This window comes from Triturus cristatus, chromosome 5_2 (genome assembly GCF_964204655.1).
Source record: "Triturus cristatus chromosome 5_2, aTriCri1.1, whole genome shotgun sequence".
NCBI lineage: Eukaryota > Metazoa > Chordata > Amphibia > Caudata > Salamandridae > Triturus > Triturus cristatus.
Window position 1 is genome coordinate 474,699,858 of NC_140588.1, and position 24,528 is coordinate 474,724,385.

The 24,528-nt window shown below is 45.8% G+C and overlaps 1 protein-coding gene across 1 annotated transcript in view; it reads left to right on the plus strand.

The window, feature by feature from the left end:
* LOC146823173 (uncharacterized) overlaps positions 1-23,788 on the plus strand; it is a 68,530-nt gene extending 44,742 nt beyond the window's left edge. Inside the window, exons 2-4 of the mRNA XM_085606630.1 lie at positions 12,063-12,404; positions 20,840-20,938; positions 23,349-23,788. Of these exons, the coding sequence (XP_085462756.1) occupies positions 12,356-12,404; positions 20,840-20,938; positions 23,349-23,545 (345 nt within the window). The 5' untranslated portion in view covers positions 12,063-12,355 and the 3' untranslated portion in view covers positions 23,546-23,788. The remainder of the gene's footprint in view (positions 1-12,062; positions 12,405-20,839; positions 20,939-23,348) is intronic.
* Positions 23,789-24,528: the final 740 nt, after the last annotated feature.

Below are 24,528 nucleotides of genomic sequence, written 5' to 3' on the forward strand. Positions count from 1 at the left end.
TTCCCAACTCCTGAGCAGTTGACAGGTGTCAAGCGTGAGTTCTATGCCCTGGGAGGGATGCCCCATGTCATTGGGTCCATAGATGGAACACATGTGGCTTTGGTACCACCACAGGCACAGGAGGTAGCGTATAGGAACCGCAAGCATTACCACTCCATTAATGCCATTGTGGTGTGTCTTGCCAACATGGTGATTTCACACGTCTGTGCTCGTTTTCCAGGATCAGCACACGATGCCTACATCATGAGGCGTAGCAGGGTGCCTGAAATGATGCTGCAGCTGCGCAACGAACGAACATGTATTGTTGGTGGGTATACTCTGGCAGTCCTGTATTTAACGTCATCTTCCTGTCTTACTGCTTCTCCTGACCCACTCTTGTCCATGATGTTTCCATGTAGGGGACGCTGGCTATCCCAACATGCCATGGCTGATAACGCCTCTCCGCAACCCCAGCACGGCTGGCCAGCACCGCTACAACAACGCCCATGGGCGGACCAGGCGAGTGATAGAGAGGACGTTTGGCCTCCTGAAGAGCCGATTCCGTTGCCTCCACAAGACCGGTGGCGCACTCCCATATGCACCGGTCAAGGTCTGCAAGACCTTCCTCGTGTGCTGCATGCTGCACAACATGGTAGTGGAGAAAGCTGTGCCACTCATCCTGGATCCGGATGAGCAGGACCATCCACCCATGGAGGATGAAGGGCTTGGTCACGAGGCAAGTGATGCGGAGGAGGAGGAGGCGGTAGAGGACATCCGGAGTCGGCTCATACGCAACTTCTTTGCTTAGTGGTGAGTTCCAGTGTCTGAGTGTGCATGCATTGTGCCGTGTGTGGCATGTGATGCGATGTGTGTGTCCATCTGCATGTCTGCCAAGTGAGTCAGAGGTGTGTTTGGATGTGTCACTCGAGTGATGGTGCAATAGAAGAATGTTTTTCCAGAGTCATCATTGTCACCTAGCATGTTGACAACCTTATACGTGTCGAGTACATGCACATGCATGCGGATGTGCTTCTTTTGGCTGACTTCTGGTGTGTCTCTCATCCACAGGTACTTGCGCATGCTGTCTGCTGGTGGCATTGTTGTGCTCCTGCTATTCCTCATGAACACAGCAACATGTGCTGAATCAGCGTTACATGCACGGACAAGTTTGAAAATCTCCTTAGGGTAAGGGATGCAGCACGGCTTTTTGGGAGTGGTATTTGTTTGGAATGTGTGTGCACTGCTCCTGTTCATGTTTGGATACCTTACATACATGTAGAATCACCATGGGCCACATGACATTGAGCTGAATTCACCTGAATTGATGGTCAGACTTGGTGACAGTCATCTGTAATGGGATTGTGGATTGTGATGAAGCCATCAATGTGTGTAACACTGCCCTGGGAAACATACGGGTTGCACCGGGTTGACATCGTGTGTGAATTCCCCATTAGAGGCTCAATGGTGTATAGCAGCCTCTCCGTGAGCAGCAGGGGGTGTTTAGCTGTAACCCGTCACGTGTGTGCCAGTTCTATGGATTTCCAGCATCTGTGGTGCAAAGGGGGGTGCCAGTGTTGGTCCCACGTGTTCATCCACATGACCTGTGTATGTGTTGGCAGAGTTGCATTAGCATTCCGACACATATGACTAATAAAGGTGTCCCTCTGCCTCCAAGGTGCCTCATCTCTGTCAATGGTGGTCTGTTGCCACTGTGCATGCGGCGTGTCTGGCATGGTTCTCAGAGATGGTGCATATGAGTCTATGTGTAGAGTAGCAAGATGCAAGCTGTTTGTCAGGGATTAGAATCTGCATTGTGCATGATGTTCATGGCTGTGTAGGTATTGTGGCATGTCAGTCTCCACGACAGCCACTGTGCTGCATGTGCATCCATTGTGTGTGTGTGTGCCATGTTGAACCAGACATTCCTTCCTTCACATACACCTTTTGCATGGTTCCTTCCTGAGATCCTTGTCTTTGTGTGCTACTTGTGGCATTGTTTTCTTGACATGGCGCATGCTGCTGCAGGCCCTGCAGCAAGGGCACCCAGTGTCCACGCAAACGAGCTGGTGTTCATCATGGATTGCTTGCTGACATGTGCTATGCAGATCAGCAGCATCTGTGCCTCATGCTGCAGCACACTCTGCATTATGCACAAGATCCCCAGTTCCATCCACCTCAAGGCAAGAGAGACCATCCCCCAGGTCAACTACGACATCCGTGTCTAATCCTACCCTGCACTCTACAGACTTGTGCGTTACAACTCCCATGATACTTGTCCACATTCAGGGTGCATCTGCACAGCTCTGCTTCTACATCCGGCGACCAGGCCACATCAACGTCCAACAGAGATGGGGGGAATGAATCACTGCCAGCTGCAGGATGACCTTCTCAATCCACGCACACACTCAGGATGCAGCCCACAACCACAACACAACCTTGTGGCACTGTGATCCAACACCCCATTGTGCCATCTCCATGCATCCAACCTTGGCTGGCCCACCATTCTCCACATCCACCTGACTCAAGCATGCAGGACATGGTTCTGCCACGTGTCTACACATACCTGGGAGTAGCACCCCAGGACACTCCACATGATCCCTGACCTCTGCGCATGACTGTTGCTCTTCTAAATAGGTCTGTAGGCACAGTTGTGCGGACACCCCCTCAGCTGGTTGGGCCCATCACGGGTGAGTATGGTGCTCCATGTCTGTATTGGATGATACATTGTGACCCATGTGTGTCCTGTGCCAGACTCAGACCCCAGGGTATGGATGTTTGGAGTTACTTCTGAAATCAGGCATGGTTTGACTTTACAACACACACATGTAGTGGAATAATGCAAAATGACGGCATCATCTTGTGATTGTGATGAATTTTATTTGTGGTGGGGTACGTGTTTGGGGGGATGACAAGAGGTGCTTGGCGGGAGTGTAGAATCCAAAGTTCACAGGGGGAGTTGGTATCCTTGCCATTGAAAGTCATCAGAGTCTATGCCACAGTCTTTGTCAACATTGGTCAGACAGTGACCAGCAAGGCCATGTGGCAGAGAATGTCATTTGCTGATGTGCTGCTGTTGGGCCAGTGGGCCAGGTGCCAGGCCAGGTGACTTGGGAGATGGTGATGTTCCGCTGACTCTCACGGTCTTTTGCGTGGACTACCCACCTTCCTGCGGGGACCCTCAGAAGCAGGCCGTGACGATGCTTGTGATGCTCCGTCGGATGAATCCTCCTCCTCCTGATCCCTCCCTGTGGGTGGTGATGTTCTTCGCCTGGTGGCACAGGGAGGGTTGCCCATGTTTTCGGCAATCCGACGGAGTACACGGGTCATGTCCGTTTGCACCGCCACAAGCTCAGCCTGTCTTGCCTCCATCCGTCCTTGGTGTCGCTGTTGACAGGCATGTTGCTCGGCCTGCAGGGTCTTCATCTCCTCGAGGGTCCCCTTGATATCTGTGAGGGTGGACGCAATCTGGACCATGCCCCTGGCATCACGCCGGTATGTGTCCAGGATGTTGCTGACGTGTGACAGTACTGGTTCCTGAGCCAACTGGTCAGGTTCGCGCCTCCGCCGTCCTCCACTCCCACCACCCCTGCCCACTTGCGCCTGGCCTGCCGTTGTGGGCACATCGGGTCTCCGGGACCCCTGAGGGATGGCATTTACGGTGTCGCCTGCCTCCTCCTGGGTGCCCGGAGAACCTTGTCCCTCCTGGACAGACTGGCTGTGTTGTTGTGTGCGGGCAGGGCTCCCGGATGTCTCCTGGGATGTGGCAGGAATGGGGGTGGTGGTTAGCACAGTTGTACCTGACGCAGGTGCTGCAGGTGGTTGGACACCAGAGGGGCCAGGTTGGTCTGGGTCATCCACGGAGTGGTGAGAGTCGTCGCTGCCGGTGGGGTCCTCTTCACGCAGAGCCTGGTCCTGTGAGTCTTCCCCCCCAGTGTTGGGGGGAGATCGACGACGTTGACCTGTGTGTGAGAGAGACAATGTTAATTGTGTTACATGCGACATCCATGTTTCATTCATTTTTGAGTTGGCACAGTTCCTCTGTGTGGTTGGATTTGGCTTGCATTCCTCTCACAGTGCACTCGTGCATGGGTATGTCCCTTGGCCACAGCTTTCGACACTTTACCTATGTGTGACACAATCTTAGTTGATGCATCTTTTTGGAACGCAGTCAGCAGTGTAGTGAGCGGGCGTAGCAAGCCATGCAGAGCCGCCTTACGTGTTGCACTGTACGTGGCCAAATGGTGTTTTTTCCATGCTATTTGAGAATGCAGGTAGGTAACTTAAGCATTTGTGACAGGGTTCTGACAAACACAGTGGGTGGGTATACTGGGTGTAAGGTTAGGTTTGTGCCTGCAGCACGGATGTACTCGTGCACAGATTGACACATGGCCCAGTGTTTATCAAAGGTTGAAGGGGGGGTTCACGCACTGCCAAACCTTGTCTACATGCACACAGTCCACCTGCTGATGAGCGGACATGGCCACAACACCCAAGGGTGATTTGGTCTCCCTCTGTCTCCCTTTCTCCCTCCCTCTGTCAGCCTCCTCCCTCTGTCCATCTCCCTCTGCCAACCTCCTCCCTCTGTCCGTCTCCCTCTGTCTCCCTTTCTCCCTCCCTCTGTCAGCCTCCTCCCTCTGTCCGTCTCCCTGCTTCAACCTCCTCCCTCTGTCCGTCTCCCTTTCTCCCTCCCTCTGTCACCCTCCTCCCTCTGTCCGTCTCCCTCTGTCAACCTCCTCCCTCTGTCCGTCTCCCTCTGTCTCCCTTTCTCCCTCCCTCTGTCAGCCTCCTCCCTCTGTCCGTCTCCCTCTGTCAACCTCCTCCCTCTGTCCGTCTCCCTCTGTCAACCTCCTCCCTCTGTCCGTCTCCCTCTGTCTCCCTTTCTCCCTCCCTCTGTCAACCTCCTCCCTCTGTCCGTCTCCCTCTGTCTCCCTTTCTCCCTCCCTCTGTCAGCCTCCTCCCTCTGTCCGTCTCCCTCTGTCAACCTCCTCCCTCTGTCCGTCTCCCTCTATCTCCCTTTCTCCCTCCCTCTTTCAACCTCCTCCCTCTGTCCGTCTCCCTCTGTCTTTCTTTCTCCCTCCCTCTGTCACCCTCCTCCCTCCCTCTGTCTGTCTCCCCTGTGTCCACCTCTGTCTCCCTCCCTCTCTCTCCCCCTCCCCCTCCCTCTGTGTGTCACCCTCTGTCACCTCAGCCCAGCTTCCTGGGCACACACAGTTTGCAGGTCTTTCAAAGGCCATTGGCTTGTTCATGTGGGTTTGTTTCTTATCTCCAGGCACCCATTGGGCGGAGTGTCTGAGTCTGCGCTGCTGTGGCGGTGTGTGCTGACGCTCTTTCAGAGTGATGCGTCTTCATTAGCTGCTGTTATGTGCAAATTGTGCCTTCATACCCATGTCATCCTGCAACGCGGCCACCATTTGCAGGCAACACAGTACTGTGTGGGGACACACTGTTTGTATGACTGTGCCCTAGGCCATATGAGCTGAGGGCATTGTTGTGTGCTTCAGAGTTGATCTATGTTAGTTTTGAGGCCCACCCTCCCGGCATCGGGGACATCCTGTCTTGTGTTGGTGTTTTGTGTGGCCTGTGACTTGGCATGGCCTTGCTTGGGGCATGGGGCATGGAGGCGCTAGTGGCATGTGTGTGTTTTTGGAGTGTGGTTGTGTCCAGTGCTGGCTTTGGGGGGGTTGCGTGCATGATTGGTATTTTAGTTGTGTCTACTCCCACCGGCGGCAGCGTGGCCATCACCTTCTCCTCCCAGGGATGGTAGTGTACCCGTCTGCGGGGCGGCCCTCCTCCAGTGATGTTAGCCTGGTTGTGATCGTCCGTCATTTTGCGGCGGACCGTCCTCCGCAGATCGTACCACCTGGCTTGGCACTCATGCCTGGTCCTTCTGGTGGACCCAACAGCATTCACAGCATTGACAATCCTCTCCCACATGGCTGATTTTTCGGTTATGCTGGTCCGTCTGACCAATGTTCCAAAGAGCTGTGGCTCAACTCTGACGATTTCGTCGACAAGGACCTCCAGCTCCTCCTTTGTGAACTTTGGATTCTTGTTAGTGGGCATGGTGTGGGGTGTGGGTGTGGATGGTTGTGGGGGTGTTGGTGTGGATGGTTGTGGGTGTGTGAGTGTGGTTGTGAAGGTGTGTGTGTGTGTGAATGTGATGAGGGGGTATTTGTGATGGTGGATGTGTGAAGGAGTGCAAGTGTAATGTGTATTGATGGATGTAGTATCGTGCAGTGCGTTGTCTCTGTGGTCTGGCAGTAGTGGATCTGTTGCAAAGATCATGGTTTGTGTGTGTTGGGCCTTTTTATTGGTCCATTTGTGGGTGTGGCTGTGTTTGAACTTTGGGTGGGTGTGTTATAAGGAGTGGTTGTGTTTTGGGCCTCTGTTTAGCTGTTTGGCAGTTGCAGGTCAGTGTATAGGATGTATTTGGGCTTGTTGGACATGTTTTGTGGTGTTGTGTGCATCGAATTGACTCTCCTTGTGTTGTTTTGGTTTGTCCTGGTTCAGTACGAGTGTTTTTTGCGTCTGTACGGTGCGTACATGGGCCATGTTGTTGTACAGTGCTGTCCTTTGCTATGGCTTAGTACGACTCGTACATGCGCGATGTTGGGTGAGGGTGCTGGTGTAGGGGCATGGGGTAGGGTGCGTACAGACACGGGCAGGGTGTTGGTCCGCACCGTCCATCGGTGGTGGTGTTTCGCACCGTACATACAGGGGGGGCTGTGTGTACGCTCCATACATACACGGGTGGGGGTACGCTCCGTACATACACTGGTGGGGTGTTGGTACGCTCCATTCATTCACGGGTGGGGGTACGCTCCGTACATACACGGGTGGGGGTACGCTCCGTACATACACTGGTGGGGTGTGGGTACGCTCCATACATACACGGGTGGGGGTATGCTCCGTACATACACTGGTGGGGTGTTGGTACACTCCATTCATACACGGGTGGGGGTACGCTCCGTACATACACTGGTGGGGTGTTGGTATGCTCCATTCATTCATGGGTGGGGGTACGCTCCGTACATACACGGGTGGGGGTACGCTACGTACTTACACTGGTGGGGTGTGGGTACGCTCCATACATACACGGGTGGGGGTACGCTCCGTACATACACTGGTGGGGTGTTGGTACGCTCCATTCATACACGGGTGGGGGTACGCTCCGTACATACACTGGTGGGGTGTTGGTACGCTCCATTCATACACGGGTGTGGGTACGCTCCATACATACACGGGTGGGGGTACGCTCCGTACATACACTGGTGGGGTGTTGGTATGCTCCATTCATACACCGGTGGGGGTACGCTCCGTACATACACTGGTGGGGGTTCGGCGCATACATCCGCGGCCGGGGGGCGTTTGGCGCGTACATGCGGGGGCTGGGGGGGGGTTTGGCGGTTACATACGAGGGCTGGGGGGTGTTCTGCGCGTACATACGGGGTCTGGGGTGGGGTGTTCTGCGCGTATGCGGGCACATGTCTCCATGGTTGCTATGGAAGTTGGGTCCGTACGGTGTTTTTTCCATACGGTTGTGAAATCTAAAGGACGGGACTGATCGTACTTGCGCGGTCGGACTTCATTTTTCCAATTCGTACGGTAAATCGTCCGGGGATGTGTCGGACACATTTTCCGACCCAAGGACGTGTGGGGAAATGTTCCCACTGCGATTCGTATGGACTTTTTCCCATGCGAATCGTACTTGGCAGTTTGTACGCTACTTGTACGATTCGTACGGTAAAAAATCCGGATACGATACGTACGGGGGAAATTTTTCCAGGATCGGAATAGGGGCTTTAAAAAGTGCTGCCACAAGCTGCTTTGGCTTGCCTAGCGCTTGCGTTCACACAAGCATGCACGCGCGCAGCCGCCAACTTGCAGCGCCCAGGCACCATCTGGAGCGCGATCACTTTAACTTCTGCACTTTCACTTTCTCGCGTGCGTGCGCGCGCACTCAACTCCAGGTCGCGGCTGCACGCGCGATCACTTTGATTGCTTCATTGACAGGTGGCGGATGTGGAGAAGTCAGCTTTCCGTTTCTTGGCTGCACAGCTTAAAGAAGGGAACCAGCGGGAAATAGAAACACTCTAGAGGCTGACGCGGGTATTTTTAGCTGCTTCATGGCTGTCCCTGTCATGCTTTCTAACCGAGCTCATTTCCCTCATGTGTCGGAAAAAGCAAGCAGCATTAAGCTTATTCACAACCGCCAGCCAGCCAGCTCAGATGCCTCTTCATAAGGTAGCTAGGGAGTTCTGCGTGCAAATTTTAAGGGATTTCCCCTTCATTTTCCGTTCTTGGTACAAGCGGTGATACCCTTGATAAAATGGAATATGCGTCTGTTTGAGCACATGCGGAATACTGCTTCCTGCCACGCAAATTAATCACCCATGCATCAAGTCCTATTCTATGCATGTGTAGCAAACAACAATGAAGTAATTTAGGGCCAGAAGTACTAAAAGAAAAGTCTCAAACGGTGGTTTCAATCTGCGCACTGGCTTTTTGTGACCTGTCTTTAACTTTGCAAAGTGACCTATGTACTAATAGGTCGCATTATGATATTTCCATTCTATGGTCATTAATTTATTGATGTTTTTGTTGTATTTTTATGATTGCTGATGGTCATCGAAATAAAGAGCTTATAAATGAATTCATGGATATTTCCTGGCCTGGGGGCCACAGAACGACCTGCCTAATTGATATAATTAGGCAAGCTGCTGCTTCTGATGCTCTGCTGTTGGTTACAAATACAGCTATGGCGGCCTGCAAGAAAAAACAACCAGCATCCACTCGTTTCCATTAACGGTTGCAACACTTTCCAATGATTTATCATGGCAGGGGCTGCAATAAACAAGCATTGGCATGGCTAATAGGCCTCGCCTTTGGGACCTTATAAGTATTTAGTTATGCAGCACAATATCCTTTCTGCAACAACATTAACTGTTGCTTGGCTAAACACTTATAAGGTCCCAAAGGCGAGACCTATTGGCTATGCCAATGCTTGTTTACATTGGGAGTGCTGGGGTCTGGGATCACAGCATCGCATTGATATATTGTGTGATAAAGATATCACACCCACTAAATAGATTAGCACTATATCGTCAAACTAAATAGCGGTGGAGTTACAAATAGTATATGTATACTTCCATACCTTGACAATATAGTTGCAGTTGATATAGTGGATGCAATATTTTTGCAGGTCGATATTGTTGACCTCTATATAGTGACATACAACCACACATAATATAGTGGATCATATATCGTGTATATCGTGTGAATAATTGTACTACATTGACGCCCTTACAAAGTGCTATTAGGAAAGCAAGAGGGCAAACATGTTGCAACCTTTTTAAGATGGACTTGGCCACTCCTTATTTTACTACTTTAGTCAGGATAAGGACGGTGTGGCTGAAAGTGAAAGAGACAATTTAGTCCAAGTAATGGGCACACAGGGGGCACTCTGGGTGCAGGAGATTGACACATACGACAGACAGACGTTGGATATAACTCATGGTCACTTGACAGGGGCAATAGGTGTGAGTTATGGACACCTTGCATTACCTTGTCACTGACAGGCTTACATCACTACAATACAGTAGGCATGTAGCACGAACACACATTTTAATTCACATATGAGGTCAATCTCCTTTGCTCTGGAGCAATAGTCATAGGAATTCCAAGCTGCACACTTGCTTTTGCCGGCGGTTTTCCATTAGCTAGTTCTTAATGTGAACTTTCTATAGTAGATGGCATCTCAGCAGGTGGCATAACGTGGCAACTTGCCCCAAAGCTATTTATATAGAGCATAATGTCCCTTCTTCATATAATGACATCACAGGAAATGACACAACACGGTGTGTGTGCGAAAAGTTTAACTAGTGTTACGTGGTGATTCAGCCCTTGCGATACCTCATTGCCACTCAGCATAACTCCACCTCACCTCTTGCCAAGGCCCAGTGGGACGCCTGCCTTACAAATAAAGCTCAGACTGACTAGCTCTGTGCTTGATAATGCTTAAGCCTATGGGCACTGATTAGTCCCTAGCCCCCCAGTTATTGGCAGCACCCAAACTGAGTCATCTCTGTAGAAAACCCACTCTTAATAACATTCAAAGTCTCCTAGATGTCAATAACACCCAGTCTTTCCGCTCTTCACAATGACTAGATACTGTGGTAGCTCGTCCCTGCTAATAGAAGCATTATAAGCATTTACACTACACAGAATTTGCTAGTGCTTGATGCTGCCTATGCCCTTTCTGCTCTGAATATTGTACAGATACACCCTGCTCTAGAAATCACTTAGACACACGCTCTTCTGGAAGGTGCCCAAATCGACTCTGTCATGGATGGCACCCAGATTCACTCTGATCTGGTCATTGGTCAGACTAATTTCTCCTTTTCTCTGGACTTACTCTGATCGAAATAGTCCCCAGCCTCACTATGCTCTGGTGGCTGCCAAGACTCACTTTGATCTAGACATCTCTCAGCCACCCTCTGCTGAGGACAGCGCCCAAATCCTCTCTGCTCTGGACAGCAAGCACATCAAAGCAACTCTGGTGAGGCCCCAGGATATTACCAGGGTCAATGGAATTATGTGGCACAGCAAGGCCAAATTATGTGGCAGGGCTGAGTAAAGTATGCTGCAAGAAAAGGCAAATTAGGCAGCATTATGCGGCATATTTTGTGACAGTATTGCTTCATTATTTTGTCATTTTTTAATTTGTTAATACTGCCTGGGCATTAGGTGCACCGAATTAATACCCGTTTAACACCCAACTATAACAATAAGCTACATTAAGGTGACCAGTCAATCTTTGTTAAGGGCCATCCACTGCATGGCAACAACTGTCACTGCGTTCTTAGTAACCTTTGAACCATTCAAGACAGAAACCATTTTTTGTTAAAATCTGCAGATTATGCAGCAGACGATGGATTATGTGGCAAATGAGGTAAATCTATACTCATGCAAAAAATCGCCACAGTCGCGCAATCACATAGTTCCAATGGCCCTGGCTATTCCTTCCCTTGTCAGCTCCAGGACCCGCGCGATGCACTGGAGGGACACCAGACCCACTATGCTGTGGCTTTGAAATATTCCTAAGGCTTTCTGTGTGTGCTAAAGCTAACCTTTTAGTAATGTCATGCTCCTTTGTAGACACAGATCACAAACATCAAATGTAAAGTTTAACTAACATTTAAAGCAATACACCGCACCCACCTTGTTACCAGCTAAAACAGAATTGGATTCCCACACACTCCTTCAGCTCCCTCAGGGTTCTTGCGCACTTGCATATGAACCCGTTATCTCCCTAAACTAGCAACAGTGGGTGGAAGCTCAGCAATGGACCCAATCTACCCAACCTGTGTCCTTAGCCAAGTTCCAGTGAGAGGTCCTGGCCTGATGGATCTGCTGATCAGACTTAACTTACCCTGCAGCTCAGTCCGGCCAATGGAATGTGCTACCTGCCCTATGAGCTCAAGGAGCTTCGCATTGCAAGAGAAGGTTTCAACAGGACATGAAGAACCCCACGGTTGATCTTGGCCTGGACTTCTCATTGTAAAGGCTGGGAGTGCACCCATTAGCACATCACACGTCACCTCCTCCTATGGAGAGGGAGAGCAAGAGTTTGCTTCTATGATTGTATCCCAGTACCAAAAAGTACAAAGGGCCCCACAGGTCCAGTAGGGTAAGAGGCATCTGGAGACTGAACCCGTCCACCATAGCAGGACGACTTTCGAAAACATCTTTTAAAACCGATCCACTTTCCCCTCTTCTCTGGCACTTTGAAGCAGTTTTCTACAACAGCCTGCTACAAAGCTGAGTGAAATCTGCTCCTTTTTGGAAGGTACAGAAGAAGTGGGGGCTCTGCCTCACCCACCACACCCCGTCGTTCTGTGCCCCTGGATTTGTGTGCAAATTAGAAGTAATATTGTGCCACACGTAACAACATCGCTCCAAAGGTGCTTTCTTTCTTTTGTGATCTGAAGCTTCACGTCTGGATAATAACTGTTCTTTGTCCTATAAATAGATATTGTTGATATTTACAAATAATTGTATTCTCTTTCTGATTTCCCTTCCAGATCCAAATTCACCAAATACAGAAGCGAGGGCACCCAAGGCAAAAATTCTGCCTCCTTCTCTTGCAGAGATACAGTCAACAGGGCATCTGACATACCTGTGCCACCTGTCAGATTTCTTCCCAGAAGTCATTAAGGTGACTTGGACCGAGGAGGGCGGGACCACCAAACTAGAAGCACTGATTGGAGAAGTCAAAGAAAATATTAAGACGCATTTATACTCCGTTAGCAGCTGGCTCACAGTGCCCAAAGCAGCCTTGAACAAAAGATATGTCTGCAACTATCAACATGAAGGGATGCAGACTGGTGAAAACAAAGGCAAAATCATGACCACACTTGAAAACGGTAGGTGCTTAGATTTCCTTGATTGTGCTAATTTCTTTTCTACCTAAAGAGTTATTATAGGTTTATGGCACATGTAATTGCATGATTCAGCATGTGTTATTCAACCTCCATCTACCTCGATCATGACTTCCTATTAAAAGGAAGTAAAGGTTGGGGAGTAGAAGGCCACAGAATAGAAAACAAGGATCCATATATGCGAGTGGACCAAGCACAAGACGTCTCTACAGAAGAGAAGGTGAATAAAAATAACAAGAATGTTCTAAACTGATATACAAAAACAACATCTATCTAACTGAGCTCAAAAAGGAGTCTGAGGTCCCTATAATAAACAAAAGCAATGTAAGCTTATGTTATGACATTTTCTTCATCCGTATTGGTCAGGCTGATTACAGGACCAATACTCGGATTTCAGTTAACATTGGTGATCGCATCAAGTATTGTCCTTTCAAAAGCACTGCCCTGCTTCGCTCGTGTAGTCAATGATGTAAACTTTAGACTTTACTGATTATCCAATTCTAAATAGTATAGCTATCAACAACAAGTAAATCAGGAGTTAAACCTGATTCAAACACTGCAGTGAGTACATAAATGTTGGAGGTTTTTCTTACATCAATGGGGTTGCCATAGATACACCACTTACCTCTTTGATATTATTACAGTGGAGGACCAGTCCAGGGTAGGAAACAAACTGTGAAGAAGAATAAATCCTAAGGAGGCAGAAAAAACCTCAGAGGATAGACTCTGGACCTACCTTTACAGTTAATTATTGGAGTTTTAGACGACAAATTTGTTAAGGGACACAGCATGGCATTGTACAGAACAAACAGAGGGGTTTGTGGACGTGTTAGTAATGTGTACATATTGGGAATGATCTTATGTGGTTTTTGAACTTCAGCATCTTGTGGGTAATTCTGTAAATGGAAGTGTGTCTTATCAAGTACAATATGCAGAGGATTGAAAGTGTGATACAAACAGAGAGTGAGTCCTTTAGCAATACCCGGAGGGCTGATATAGAGTTTAGCAGGGTGGTAATGTCGGCCTTATTAGAGGTGCCATAGGATATAATACACTTGTAATAACGTTTACAGAACATTCATGGTGCCTGTGACGGGTTAACCTGTCCAACAAACTCTAAGTCGGGCTCATACCTTTGCTGTAACTTCATGATATGTGTATTTGTAAAGTGCACTGTCACCCTCAAGGGCATCCTAGTGCTGGCTTCACTGTAGAGTGCTGGACTAACTCCACTTAAAATGGTTCCTTGAAAGACACAATTCTGCAGGCAGCAATGTGCATTGGCAGAGTATGTGTTACAAAGATGTCAGTTTCAGCACTGCATATCCAGCAATTCACACAGCTATTTATATTAGTTTTATGTTATGTTATTCGCGTTTCATATCAAGCATTGCTATGTATTCCTAACGCTGCCCCACAGACGTTGGGGAGTTTCCGCACTCATGGCGGAATCGCAATGAGAATTCTAATTATGGAGATTTTGCCCCGAAAGCGGAGAATCCCCATAACTGCGGGGCCTCCACCACGAGTGTGGAGGTCCTTTGTGAATCAAGCCCAAAGTCGATAGCATGACCAGTTGCTCGGGGGGTCCAAAGAGATCTAGCTAAAATGTGAAACAGGGCTTCTTCCAGCTCTTTTCCAAAGAGATCTTGGCAATCCTCAAAGTTTAATTGCAAACCTATTGTATTTTAACTCCTGAGGCATGTTAGTCTAGTAAGCGTTCGGGAAGTGTATGTGGAGCTAAGAGGATTTATTTGGACACAAAGTAATTTATTCTCTGAGGAAACTGTGATTCGTTATAGATATGTTTTTTACAATCTTACTTATTTTCACGCTGTTCTCAAATTCGTTGATGGGAAGGGCAAATTTATGTCTGACTGATTCGACAGTGTGATGCCATCTAGGAAGGGTATTGAATCATGTCCAGTCCTTCTAAGACTAGGACTTTTGCAAGGTTTATTTGAGCTTTTAGTACTTTTACACGAGACTTCTTTTTCTCATCATAAATTAGTGCAATCACAATTGCATCAAGTTTCAATGTTATACTTTCACACTGTTTGGTGATCCGGTAAGCCATCCATCTGTGCAGAGGAGAAACTGGTGAAGCACGTACAAAATCTGCAGTCCCCCCTTCCTTGGATATGAAGTGGTTGGACCAAATCTCCGAAGTGAAAGAAATTCAGCTTTGATTGGGCCCCACCCCAACTTTTTGGTATATCTTTTGTGACTGTGACCAGCTAAAAAGGCCAACCATGTGCACCCTGGTAATAAAAGACAACTGTTTTTATTCTAAATTCTCTTTACCGTCACTGTAACAGACAGAACCCCTGCACAATTGCAGAGAGTGTGGCTCAATGGTTAGAGCGGCAGACCCTGATGCAGAGGTCTGGCCCGGGACCAGGGTTCAATTCCCGCCTCGACGGCTCTTGGATTCAATTTCCCCGGACCTGATAATTCTCGCCTCGTGCCTATTCTAATCATGGGTCCCACTGTGCAACTCTGGGCAATAGCTTGCTTAATCTCCACAACGGCCCCCACAGCGCTAGGATGCCTGGCTTCACCTTGGGGGGTGCCCAGGAGTCGACATCTCACAGGAAAACCAGGAAGGGTTCCACAGCGGTATGAATACAGCGCTACGAGACCTCTGGGTAGAAGTGCGCTATATAGGTACAAATAGATTTACATTTACAGAAGTGGAGAACAGAAGTGAAAAACGGTAAACTTCCAAAATATAGACAGGACAGAATATTGACTCAAAAATATAGATAAGACAGAATATTTAATTACCAAAATACATATATAGGACAGAGGATCGAAATTGGGGTATCAAATACTGATTTCCAAAATATCGATTTACATAATATCGATTTTTTTTGTGTTATGTATGGTAGAATATGTGTTAAAATTATGTGTTATTTTTGTAATGTATGTTTGATTTTTTTAAAGTAATGAATGTTATGTAAATTAATTTTTTGTATTTTAATTCCATAGCAGGTTGTGGGTTTATAGGGGAATAGGGTGGGAAGTAATTTAGTTATAGTAAATTAAATATTCCTTTTTTTTATATGTATTGATAATTAATTGATTGATAATTAATTATTAATTGGTAAATATTTTTTATTAATTGCTAATTAATTTGTATTAATTGCTAATTAATTTTTATTAATTGCTAATTAATGTTTTATTAATTGATTAATTGATAATAATGTTAATTGTATTTTTTATTATTGGGAGTGGGTTGTGGGTTTATAGGGGTATTGGGTGGGAAGTAATTTAATTGTAATAAAGTAAATATTATTTTTTATTTATATGTATTGATAATTAATTGATAATTAATTATTAATTAGTATACAAATATTATTAATTTTTTTCAATGGGAATTAATTTTTATTAATTTTTATTATTTGGCAATTATTTTTTTATTGGGAATGATAGTTAATTTAATTTAATTTTAATATTAAATCATTACTTTCCCTACTGTTGCACTCTCAGGAGTGGGAATAGTAATTTTTACCCTCCCGCTATCCAACGCTTTCCCTACTGTTGCACTCTCTGGAATGGGAATAGTAATTTTTACCCTCCCGCTATCCAACACTTTCCCTACTGTTGCACTCACTGGAGTGGGAATAGTAATTTTTATCCTCCCGCTATCCAACGCTTTCCCTAATGTTGCACTCACTGGAGTGGGAATAGTAATTTTTACCCTCCCGCTATTCAACGCTTTCCCTACTGTTGCACTCACTGGAGTGGGAATAGTAATTTTTACCCCTACGCTATCCAACGTTTTCCCTACTGTAGCACTCACCGGAGTGGGAATAGTAATTTTTACCCCTATGCTATCCAATGCTTTCCCTACTGTTGCACTCACTGGAGTGGGAATAGTAATTTTTACCTTCCCGCTATCCAACGCTTTCCTTACTGTTGCACTCTTTGGAGTGGAAATAGTAATTTTTACCCCTACGCTATCCAACGTTTTCCCTACTGTTGCACTCACTGGAGTGGGAATAGTAATTTTTACCCCTACGCTATCCAACGCTTTCCCTACTGTTGCACTCACTGGAGTGGGAATAGTAATTTTTACCTTCCCGCTATCCAACGCGTTCCCTACTGTTGCACTCTCTGGAGTGGGAATAGTAATGTTTACCCTCCCGCTATCCAATGCTTTCCCTACTGTTGCACTCTTTGGAGTGGGAATAGTCATTTTTACCCCTACGCTATCCAACGTTTTCCCTACTGTTGCACTCACTGGAGTGGGAATAGTCATTTTTACCCCTACGCTATCCAACGTTTTCCCTACTGTTGCACTCACTGGAGTGGGAATAGTAATTTTTACGCTCTCACTATCCAAAAAAATCTCTACTTTTTTTTACATTACATTTATTATTGTTACATTTTAAGCTTTTTTATATTTTTTTAAGTATGTGTTATTTAATTGTTTTTAATACATTTAAAAAATTCGATATTTTAGTTAACTATATTTTAACATTCTATATTTTGGAATCGATATTTTAGTACTTACCTGTTTGCAGATAGGGATTCTATATTCTGTACTTCGCTATTTTGGGCATTCTATATTATGTCCCTCGATATTTAGTCACTGAACCGTGAAAAACATATATTTATTTCCCACTCACTGGTTCTCCTGCCTACCCGGCTGACAAGTACACCATACTCAGTGGCTCTCGGCACATCTGCAAACATGAAACCATCAGACGGCAGACAAAGAAGTACCAATAAGAAAAAAGCAGGCAACAGACGTTTTCAAGCTACTAACACTCATTGACAGGAATTTGTGCCAAAACCTTAGCCTTCTCGAGGCAGGCGGTACAAGGAGAAAATTGTACATTGCTCCTTATTTTTCCAACTTTACATGTGTGTTGCATTCTACAGGAAACATACAAAGAGGTAAAAGTCTTAAAGGAAAGTTTTTGCATGAGAAGGATCCCCTTCTATTACAAAACCTATCATTTAGAGAACGCACGCACCATCTGTGCGTTGCTACATGGTAGTCAAAAGTGCCACAGCGCCCGGGGAGGGAAAGAGCGTGCCATATCTAAGCAGACATGGTGTATTTTCTCCCTCTCCCTTTGACTCAAAGCAGCGGAAAAGCTCAGAAGCTTTGGTTGCTGAAAGGCTTTGCATTAAATATTAGTAAATCTAGGTTCTAAGGTCCTACGTCATTAACATTTAAAAGGAGCATGCTATGAAAAAGAAATCTTCATTTACAGCAGGTGCATTTTATGGGCAAATAAAATCCAATGTTCAAGTTAAATTCTTATTACCTATTACCATTAGCAGCTTTCTGATATTAAATATATTCCACCTGAGGTGAGCTGTCGTTCCTTGCTAAACACTTGTACAGTGCTGTCTGTGATCACACCTCATTCATATCTTTTATTGGCCCATGCCTGATAGCTGCTACTTCAAAGGCATAGCCAGACAACTCCAAAGATGGCAGAAAGGAAGCCCCTGGGGGTTACCAAGAAGAGCAGCAACCTTAAAAGGCCTTTATAGCACATTTTTAATTCACAGAAATTAATCACCTTCAGCAAATGTTCCAATCACAGAAATGTGTCTCTCATAGCACCTTTTTGATTCATACAAATGGGTCCCTTCTGCCTGAGGGCAGATCGACTAAATCAAGTTTTGGCTCAGGGCAGGGGATTTCCGATGTAGCACTTTGAGCTGAACTGGGTGAGTAGGGCACAAAGCTGAAAAACAGACAAGCAGCCATATAATTGAAACAGAGGAGGACTATGGTTTAGTTCAGTATGTCTTGAATTACAGGGAGTTTTGTTGCCAATCTGCATGTCCCCAGGAAAGGAAGTACACTATTTTGCTGACACAGTGGGCCTCGTCCCCAACAACTGTCTGGTTTACGCTTCAAAATACCACATTTGATTCACTCACAAGACTCTGCCTGGAAGCCGAGAGGAGACTTTCTTGCATTGTACTGCTCTGAAAACCTCGGGCCTCATTTACTGCAAAATGACACAATGCCACAAACCATTTTGCTTCGCCAAGCTGCGTAATTTTAAGAGCACAGGGATGCGTCATATTAACAACACTACGATGCATCCATGTGCTTTCCCCTGCGCTGGTGCACAATTGACTGCCATGAGCCTGCATGACTGCCATGAGCCAGCTCAGCCACACTTGTGTCATGTTGCACGGGTACCTGCGTTGCGGGGATGATTGTTTTTGGGCACAAAAACAATAATTGATGCAATTTTTCTCTTTCTTAGCACGCATAGAATGAGGAGAAATAAAAGTATTTCTCCAAGTATTTCTCCTTGTCGTGCCACTCGTACACCTTCCCTGGAGAGGTGCAGTATTCTGACGCATTCCTAGCTTTACAAAACATTGTAAATCTGAGAATGTGTTGGGTTCTATGAATGTTGTATGGGAACACCCACAGCAACACCCATGGAACGCCCCTATCACGCAGAGCAACGCTTGAAAGGAGCCCATATTTACAAGGCCATGAAAAGTCACACATGGTGCCTTCACCTAGCCTTGTATATATGGATGGGAAAGCCCATTGCGCCACCCGTGCCACAAAAAAAGTAAAGCTCCGGTGGCGCAATGTGCTTGGCCTTCCTCTTTAAATAGCGGTCATGGGTTTCTTCAGCTTCGCTTTGAATGCCTGTCCGAACATTTTGACCAGGACTCAATGAGCCAGTCTTTGGGTCAATTCATCAAATGAGGTAAGGTTTCTGCCAGTGTGCCTGCATGACCCTGCGGAACTACACTCCTGTGGCTGATGGATGCAGTGGATCCTGAGGTAGAGGACAACTGCAAGAACCACAATGGTCCAGTTGGAAATGAATATCTTCTTATGAACCTGAAGCAGAGTTGTCAGAACCCTCCTACAACTCGTTCATCTGGAACTCATGTCTGAGAGGCCTTTGGAGACTTTGCGTTAAGCCCACTCCTGGATGATCAGGACAGCCTGCCAAGCCTGCTCAAAAAGGTGTGAAACCGGCGGCATCATATCCTGCGCTGAACGTTTTGACAGGAAGTTTGAGACTGATGGGTAGCCACCAAATCCGTTATTATGGATCCATTTTCGGCTCAAGCTGCTATATATGGGGCCCACTAAAGGTATTCATCTTCCTCTTAAGCTTCAAAGACCAATGGTACACACTTTCAGCTGGCAAAGCACAAACTCTCTGAACATGGCTGCTGTCTCAGGCAGGTCAGCAAAAGACGATGCCTCGGTTCAAGTCCACTGAATGGAAAGCAATGTGATTTTTTTTACACTTTCTATTGGGCAAAATTGGGTGCCTTTTAGGCAGTTTTTAGAATCACCATAAGGTGGTTGTTGCCTTTATACGTTTCCACATCAGTGTCTGATTTTTACCATTTTAGTGAGTTTTTCTTGTCATCGTTATATATTTTTAATTAACTTGTTTAAGTATTTACTTCACAGCTATATTGTCGTTGTTTTTTCCCCCAAAGTTTTTATTTTGATTTTTGTGGCGAGTAACAAAAGGGGTACTGAGAAGCACTCCCAAGAAACATGTAATCGTGGCAGTAGGACAGTAACACATTGACATACCGGTTTCAACAAACAATCCGATCTAGAGAGGAGGCATGGTGACCATAGTCATCACAACATAACACTGCTACTTTGTTGTTTGGCAAGTTGTTGCAACTATAACAGACGCGTCATCTGTGAGGAAAACCTTGTCATGCGTATCAAGCTACCAAGATTGCGTCAGGCATTACCCGCAGAAACCAGTTTATGTTTGTGAGTCAGACTGTTTGGGTTTTGTCAGCGCTCAGTCACGGCTCACAAAGAGTCAGTGGCGGCTCGCAAAGGTAACCCTGTGGGGTGGAGAGGCAGGGCGTAGTGGAGTCCGACGTACGACGGCAAAGGTGAACGTAAATAAATAAATAAATATCTGCCGTCATATGTCGGACTCCACTACCCCCCCACCCCCCCACCTAGCACCGCCCCGCCTCCCCGCCCCACAGCGTTACCTGTGCGAGCCGCCGCTGCAAAGACGGTGTCGTCTCTTTCCATGTTCCATCTCCCAGGGTTACAGCTTACTCCGTCTCCCTTTTATCTGCCCACAGACTGAATTCTAAAACTCAAGTCATTCTGCCGAAGTATGCCTGAAAGTGTTGGTGTTGCAATGGAAATATGTGTATTTGTAGGTTTCCACACTGGTCTCGAGGACCCGTGTAAAGAGCTGAAACCATTGACTTTTATACAAATCACAGATGAGACTATACAATATGTAGATTATTTTTCAGAACACTTCATGAATTGAGGCGTTTGGCTTGAAGAGGAGATATGGGAACTCTGAACTCCTAATAAAGGCAGCAGATTGTCAGCATATTGCTTATTTAATGTATTTTCACAGATTTACAGTTTTACAATAGTTCGCTGATTATAGCTTCCATTATTGTAGGAAAATCAACCACGGTTGAAAAGCCTGAAAGTAAAATCCTAGGAGCAGACTGTCCACCCCCCTCTGGCAACACTTCCTCAGCTCTCGGAGGTACTGAAGGTGAGTATTTTTAACAAGGTCTATTATCTATTGTTATAGTACTGAATAAAATAGCTTCTGTGATATATGAGAGTACAGTATGTCAGACAAGTTCATTCTATAACTAAATACCCACTTAAATTTCCTGTTGTCATTCCAGTATTGCACAAAGACAATCGGTTTGATGTAACAATAAATACCTTATTATCTCTTCCATAACTTCACTATTCCGCAGCTTTGCCACTGTGCCTTAAGGAAGCAATATATAATGTTAGGACTAATAGGTGGTTAAGGGCCATTCTGGTGTCCAGTCTCCAGAATCGCAGTGTTTATACAATTCACAGAACTCTAGCTTTTACATTACCTGTATTGTGGTGATGGAGGGGCAGAGAGCATGGGCTTAGGGGGGCGCTGCTGTGAGTGTCGGGCAAGTTCTCCGGGTCCTGGTTGTTCAAGGGCGTCTGGGAAGCTCCTTGTAACAAGTATTTATGCTGTCTTTGGAAACAAGAGAACCTGATTGTCCTCTGAATCCTCAAGTACATCCTCGTTAGGCTTTGCTGTTCAGGGGGCAGCGAAGTCGAACAGGCAGGACCTACTTTCAGAGGGTGTTGTGTGGCATGACATCCAGCAGTATGATAGCCAAGCACTGCTACTGTTCTGCAAAATGGTGTAAACCTTTATTACTAAGATAACATGCTCAGTAAATACGTCAAATGACATTAACCTTTCTCTAACTAAATGCATATTTCTGTATTTTACAACTAAAGTGGCTCTGCAACGTACGTGCCTTGATAAAGGGATGAAACAAAAAGGCTTATCCAGACTAACATAGTCAAGCACAACGTCGAACTTAAAGTGTTATCTTAGTGCACAATCTGCTTCCGTCTTTAGCAGTGTCCCCTCTGTCAGTTTTACAGGAGCTACTCAGAGGGGCAAGGAGTTTATTAGTTAAAAAAAAGTAAGGGGCAGGGTCTAACTTATCTGTCAGGAAGCACCAAGGCTCACACCATCCACTACCCCTGCTAGGTCTGTCAAATGCCAGTTCCATCACTTACCACTAACCATCACACTTATACAAGTGTGACCTTCTGCACTATTCCGAGCCACCTCGAGTTGTAAGAATGGACTAGATACACTAGATCACTATGATGGTTATTTATGAGAGCCTTGCATCACTTTTTTTGCACCATGTTAAGTGGTAAATGCATGACACAGAGCTCAGAAACAGATTTATGAAGCCACCATTCGTGCCTTTGAGCAGCCTCATAAATCTTGAGTAAATCAACCCAGCGTAAATCTCTGTGTTTCCTTACTCTGTGCTCAGGAGGCGTTCTATGGGTGTTGTGGTGGGTGTTACCATGCAACACCCATGGATGTTGACGTTTCCCCAGACTTACAAAATCATGTAAACCTGAGGAAGCACCAAATCCTTACGCCTCCCGAGGTGAGACGCACCAAGGAGCAATGTATTTATTACTCCTCGTTTTTTCCTCTTTCTTTGTGTGGTGCACTTGCATTAAGAAACAAATATCGCCCATATTCTTTAAAACAAAATGAGCTGCAGTTAAAAAAAGTTTTCTTTCTTTCTAGTTTGTTTAAGAATTGTCAGTGGTCACTTGGACCACTGCCTGCTCTTCAAAGAATGTTTTTATTACATCAAAAGTGGAAGAGGTATCTTTGTGAATTAATTTACCACGTCTGTTGAGGTGTCAGTAAATTTTCAATGTTTTGCAACTGGATTTCAGCTGTTGCTAAAAAATAACAGGGCACTCATCTACCGTAGGAGATGATATGTCTAGCCGAAATGAGTGTAATTTCTGGTGTGAAACTTACAGCGAAAGCCCAAAAAAATCCTGAAATTATGTAAATGTACCTTAAATTCCAGGCCAGCATTTAGCACTGTGCATTCTTACCAGAAGTACAAGTCCTTGCTGCTCAGCCAGTAAGTGAGGTCATAGGATGGTTGACATGTTGAGAGTGTTTGTGCTTGGATGAGTGGACATTTGGAGTGAGAAGGGCCGAGCAGCAGAATGCTGCTCTTGGTGGGGCTTTACCGGATTTCCTTGTAACTTGATCTGAACCTAATAAAGCTAAATATTTTATAAGCTACAAGACTATATCCCTGATTGTAACACACTATATTTTCTTAACACAAAATGCATCCTCATGCTATTTTGAGAGTGTGGAATACCGCAAGATTACATCAACGTAAACAAAACTAAGAGGGAAGCCCTCACCGTGGCTCTTCCACACATCAGGATTCCCTCCTGCAAGAATAATTGTTCTTTGAAAATTTAAGGATTTTATATAATTTGCTGTTTGAACAAATGTCTCTGCAAAAAGCACATTCCCTGTCATTCTTAACTGGTTCTATGCCCTAGAAGCAGCTATGAGTTGGTCTAATTCTTGTTGCTGTTGTTGTCCTGTGCAGGTGCTGACACACTGTCTCCAGACACGTTCAGAGTGGCATATTTCACGTACCTCGGCCTTCTGCTAACGAGTGCCCTGTACTGCACCACCCTCCTCTTCTGCATTTGCCGTGCTAGGGTTGTATCACCCACCGAGGGCAAGAATCCTGTGCCACAACCCTCCTCCTTCACAGTGCAGACACGTGTGGCTCATTCATGAGGTTGTGTCCCAAGAATACTGTGACAAGGCCTGGCTGCAGCGAAGAATCTACTGCAAACATTAGACGTTTTTAACAAAATGCTATTTTCTCTCTGTATACAGAGTTTTCTAACAAGTATTCTTTCTATCAACCATCGTTCTTTTTTTAATAATGCATGCTTAACTACTGTGAAATGTATGGAGAGTCTATAAATGCGCTCCTCTTGTTTACCCAGTCATGAAATAAACTCCTGCATTTGTATGCATTTGTGATATATCTTTTGTTTCATCACAACTAGAAGTAGTAGTAAGCTTCTACCCCAAGGTGATAAAAAAAACAGAGGTGCAGCTTCGAAGAGCCACTTCAATGGAATGGTGATTGGCAATGGAATGATGGACAGCGAAAGCAACAGCACCTGATGGCAGGAAACCGAGAGGAGGAGAGTGCTCAATCTGCAGGGGTCAAAAAATGAATGCTTGTCAATTTGCATTCGGAACCAGAGCTCTAATATAAATCTGGAACACCTGAAAGCCAAAAAGATTTAGGTGCATTTGTAAAAGGAGCAACCTCCGAGATGTAAATTCTCACTTATTTACAAATATTAACATAATGCAATATCTGCTCCTCCCCGAGGATGGGTTAACACAAAAGAACCTTACAAATAATATAATTCCCAGATGATAATGAAAAGAAAAACAAGGACCCTTGAATAAGAATCAGAGGACCCAGATTGAATTTAAAATTAGGGATTTCGGACCTGATTTAGAATTTGGCTGATAGGTTACTGTGTTAGAAACATGATGGATATCCCACCAGCCATATTACAAGTGCATTATTTTCAGGTATGTGACCTGGAGGATCAAATTATGCAGCAAGGCAAGGCAAATTATGCTGCATAACGTGGCACATTTTGTGATAGTATTGTTTCATTCGTTTCTGTGTTTTGTACACATGGTAACACAGTCTGGTATAATTATACCTCATTAGTACAAGTTTAACAACA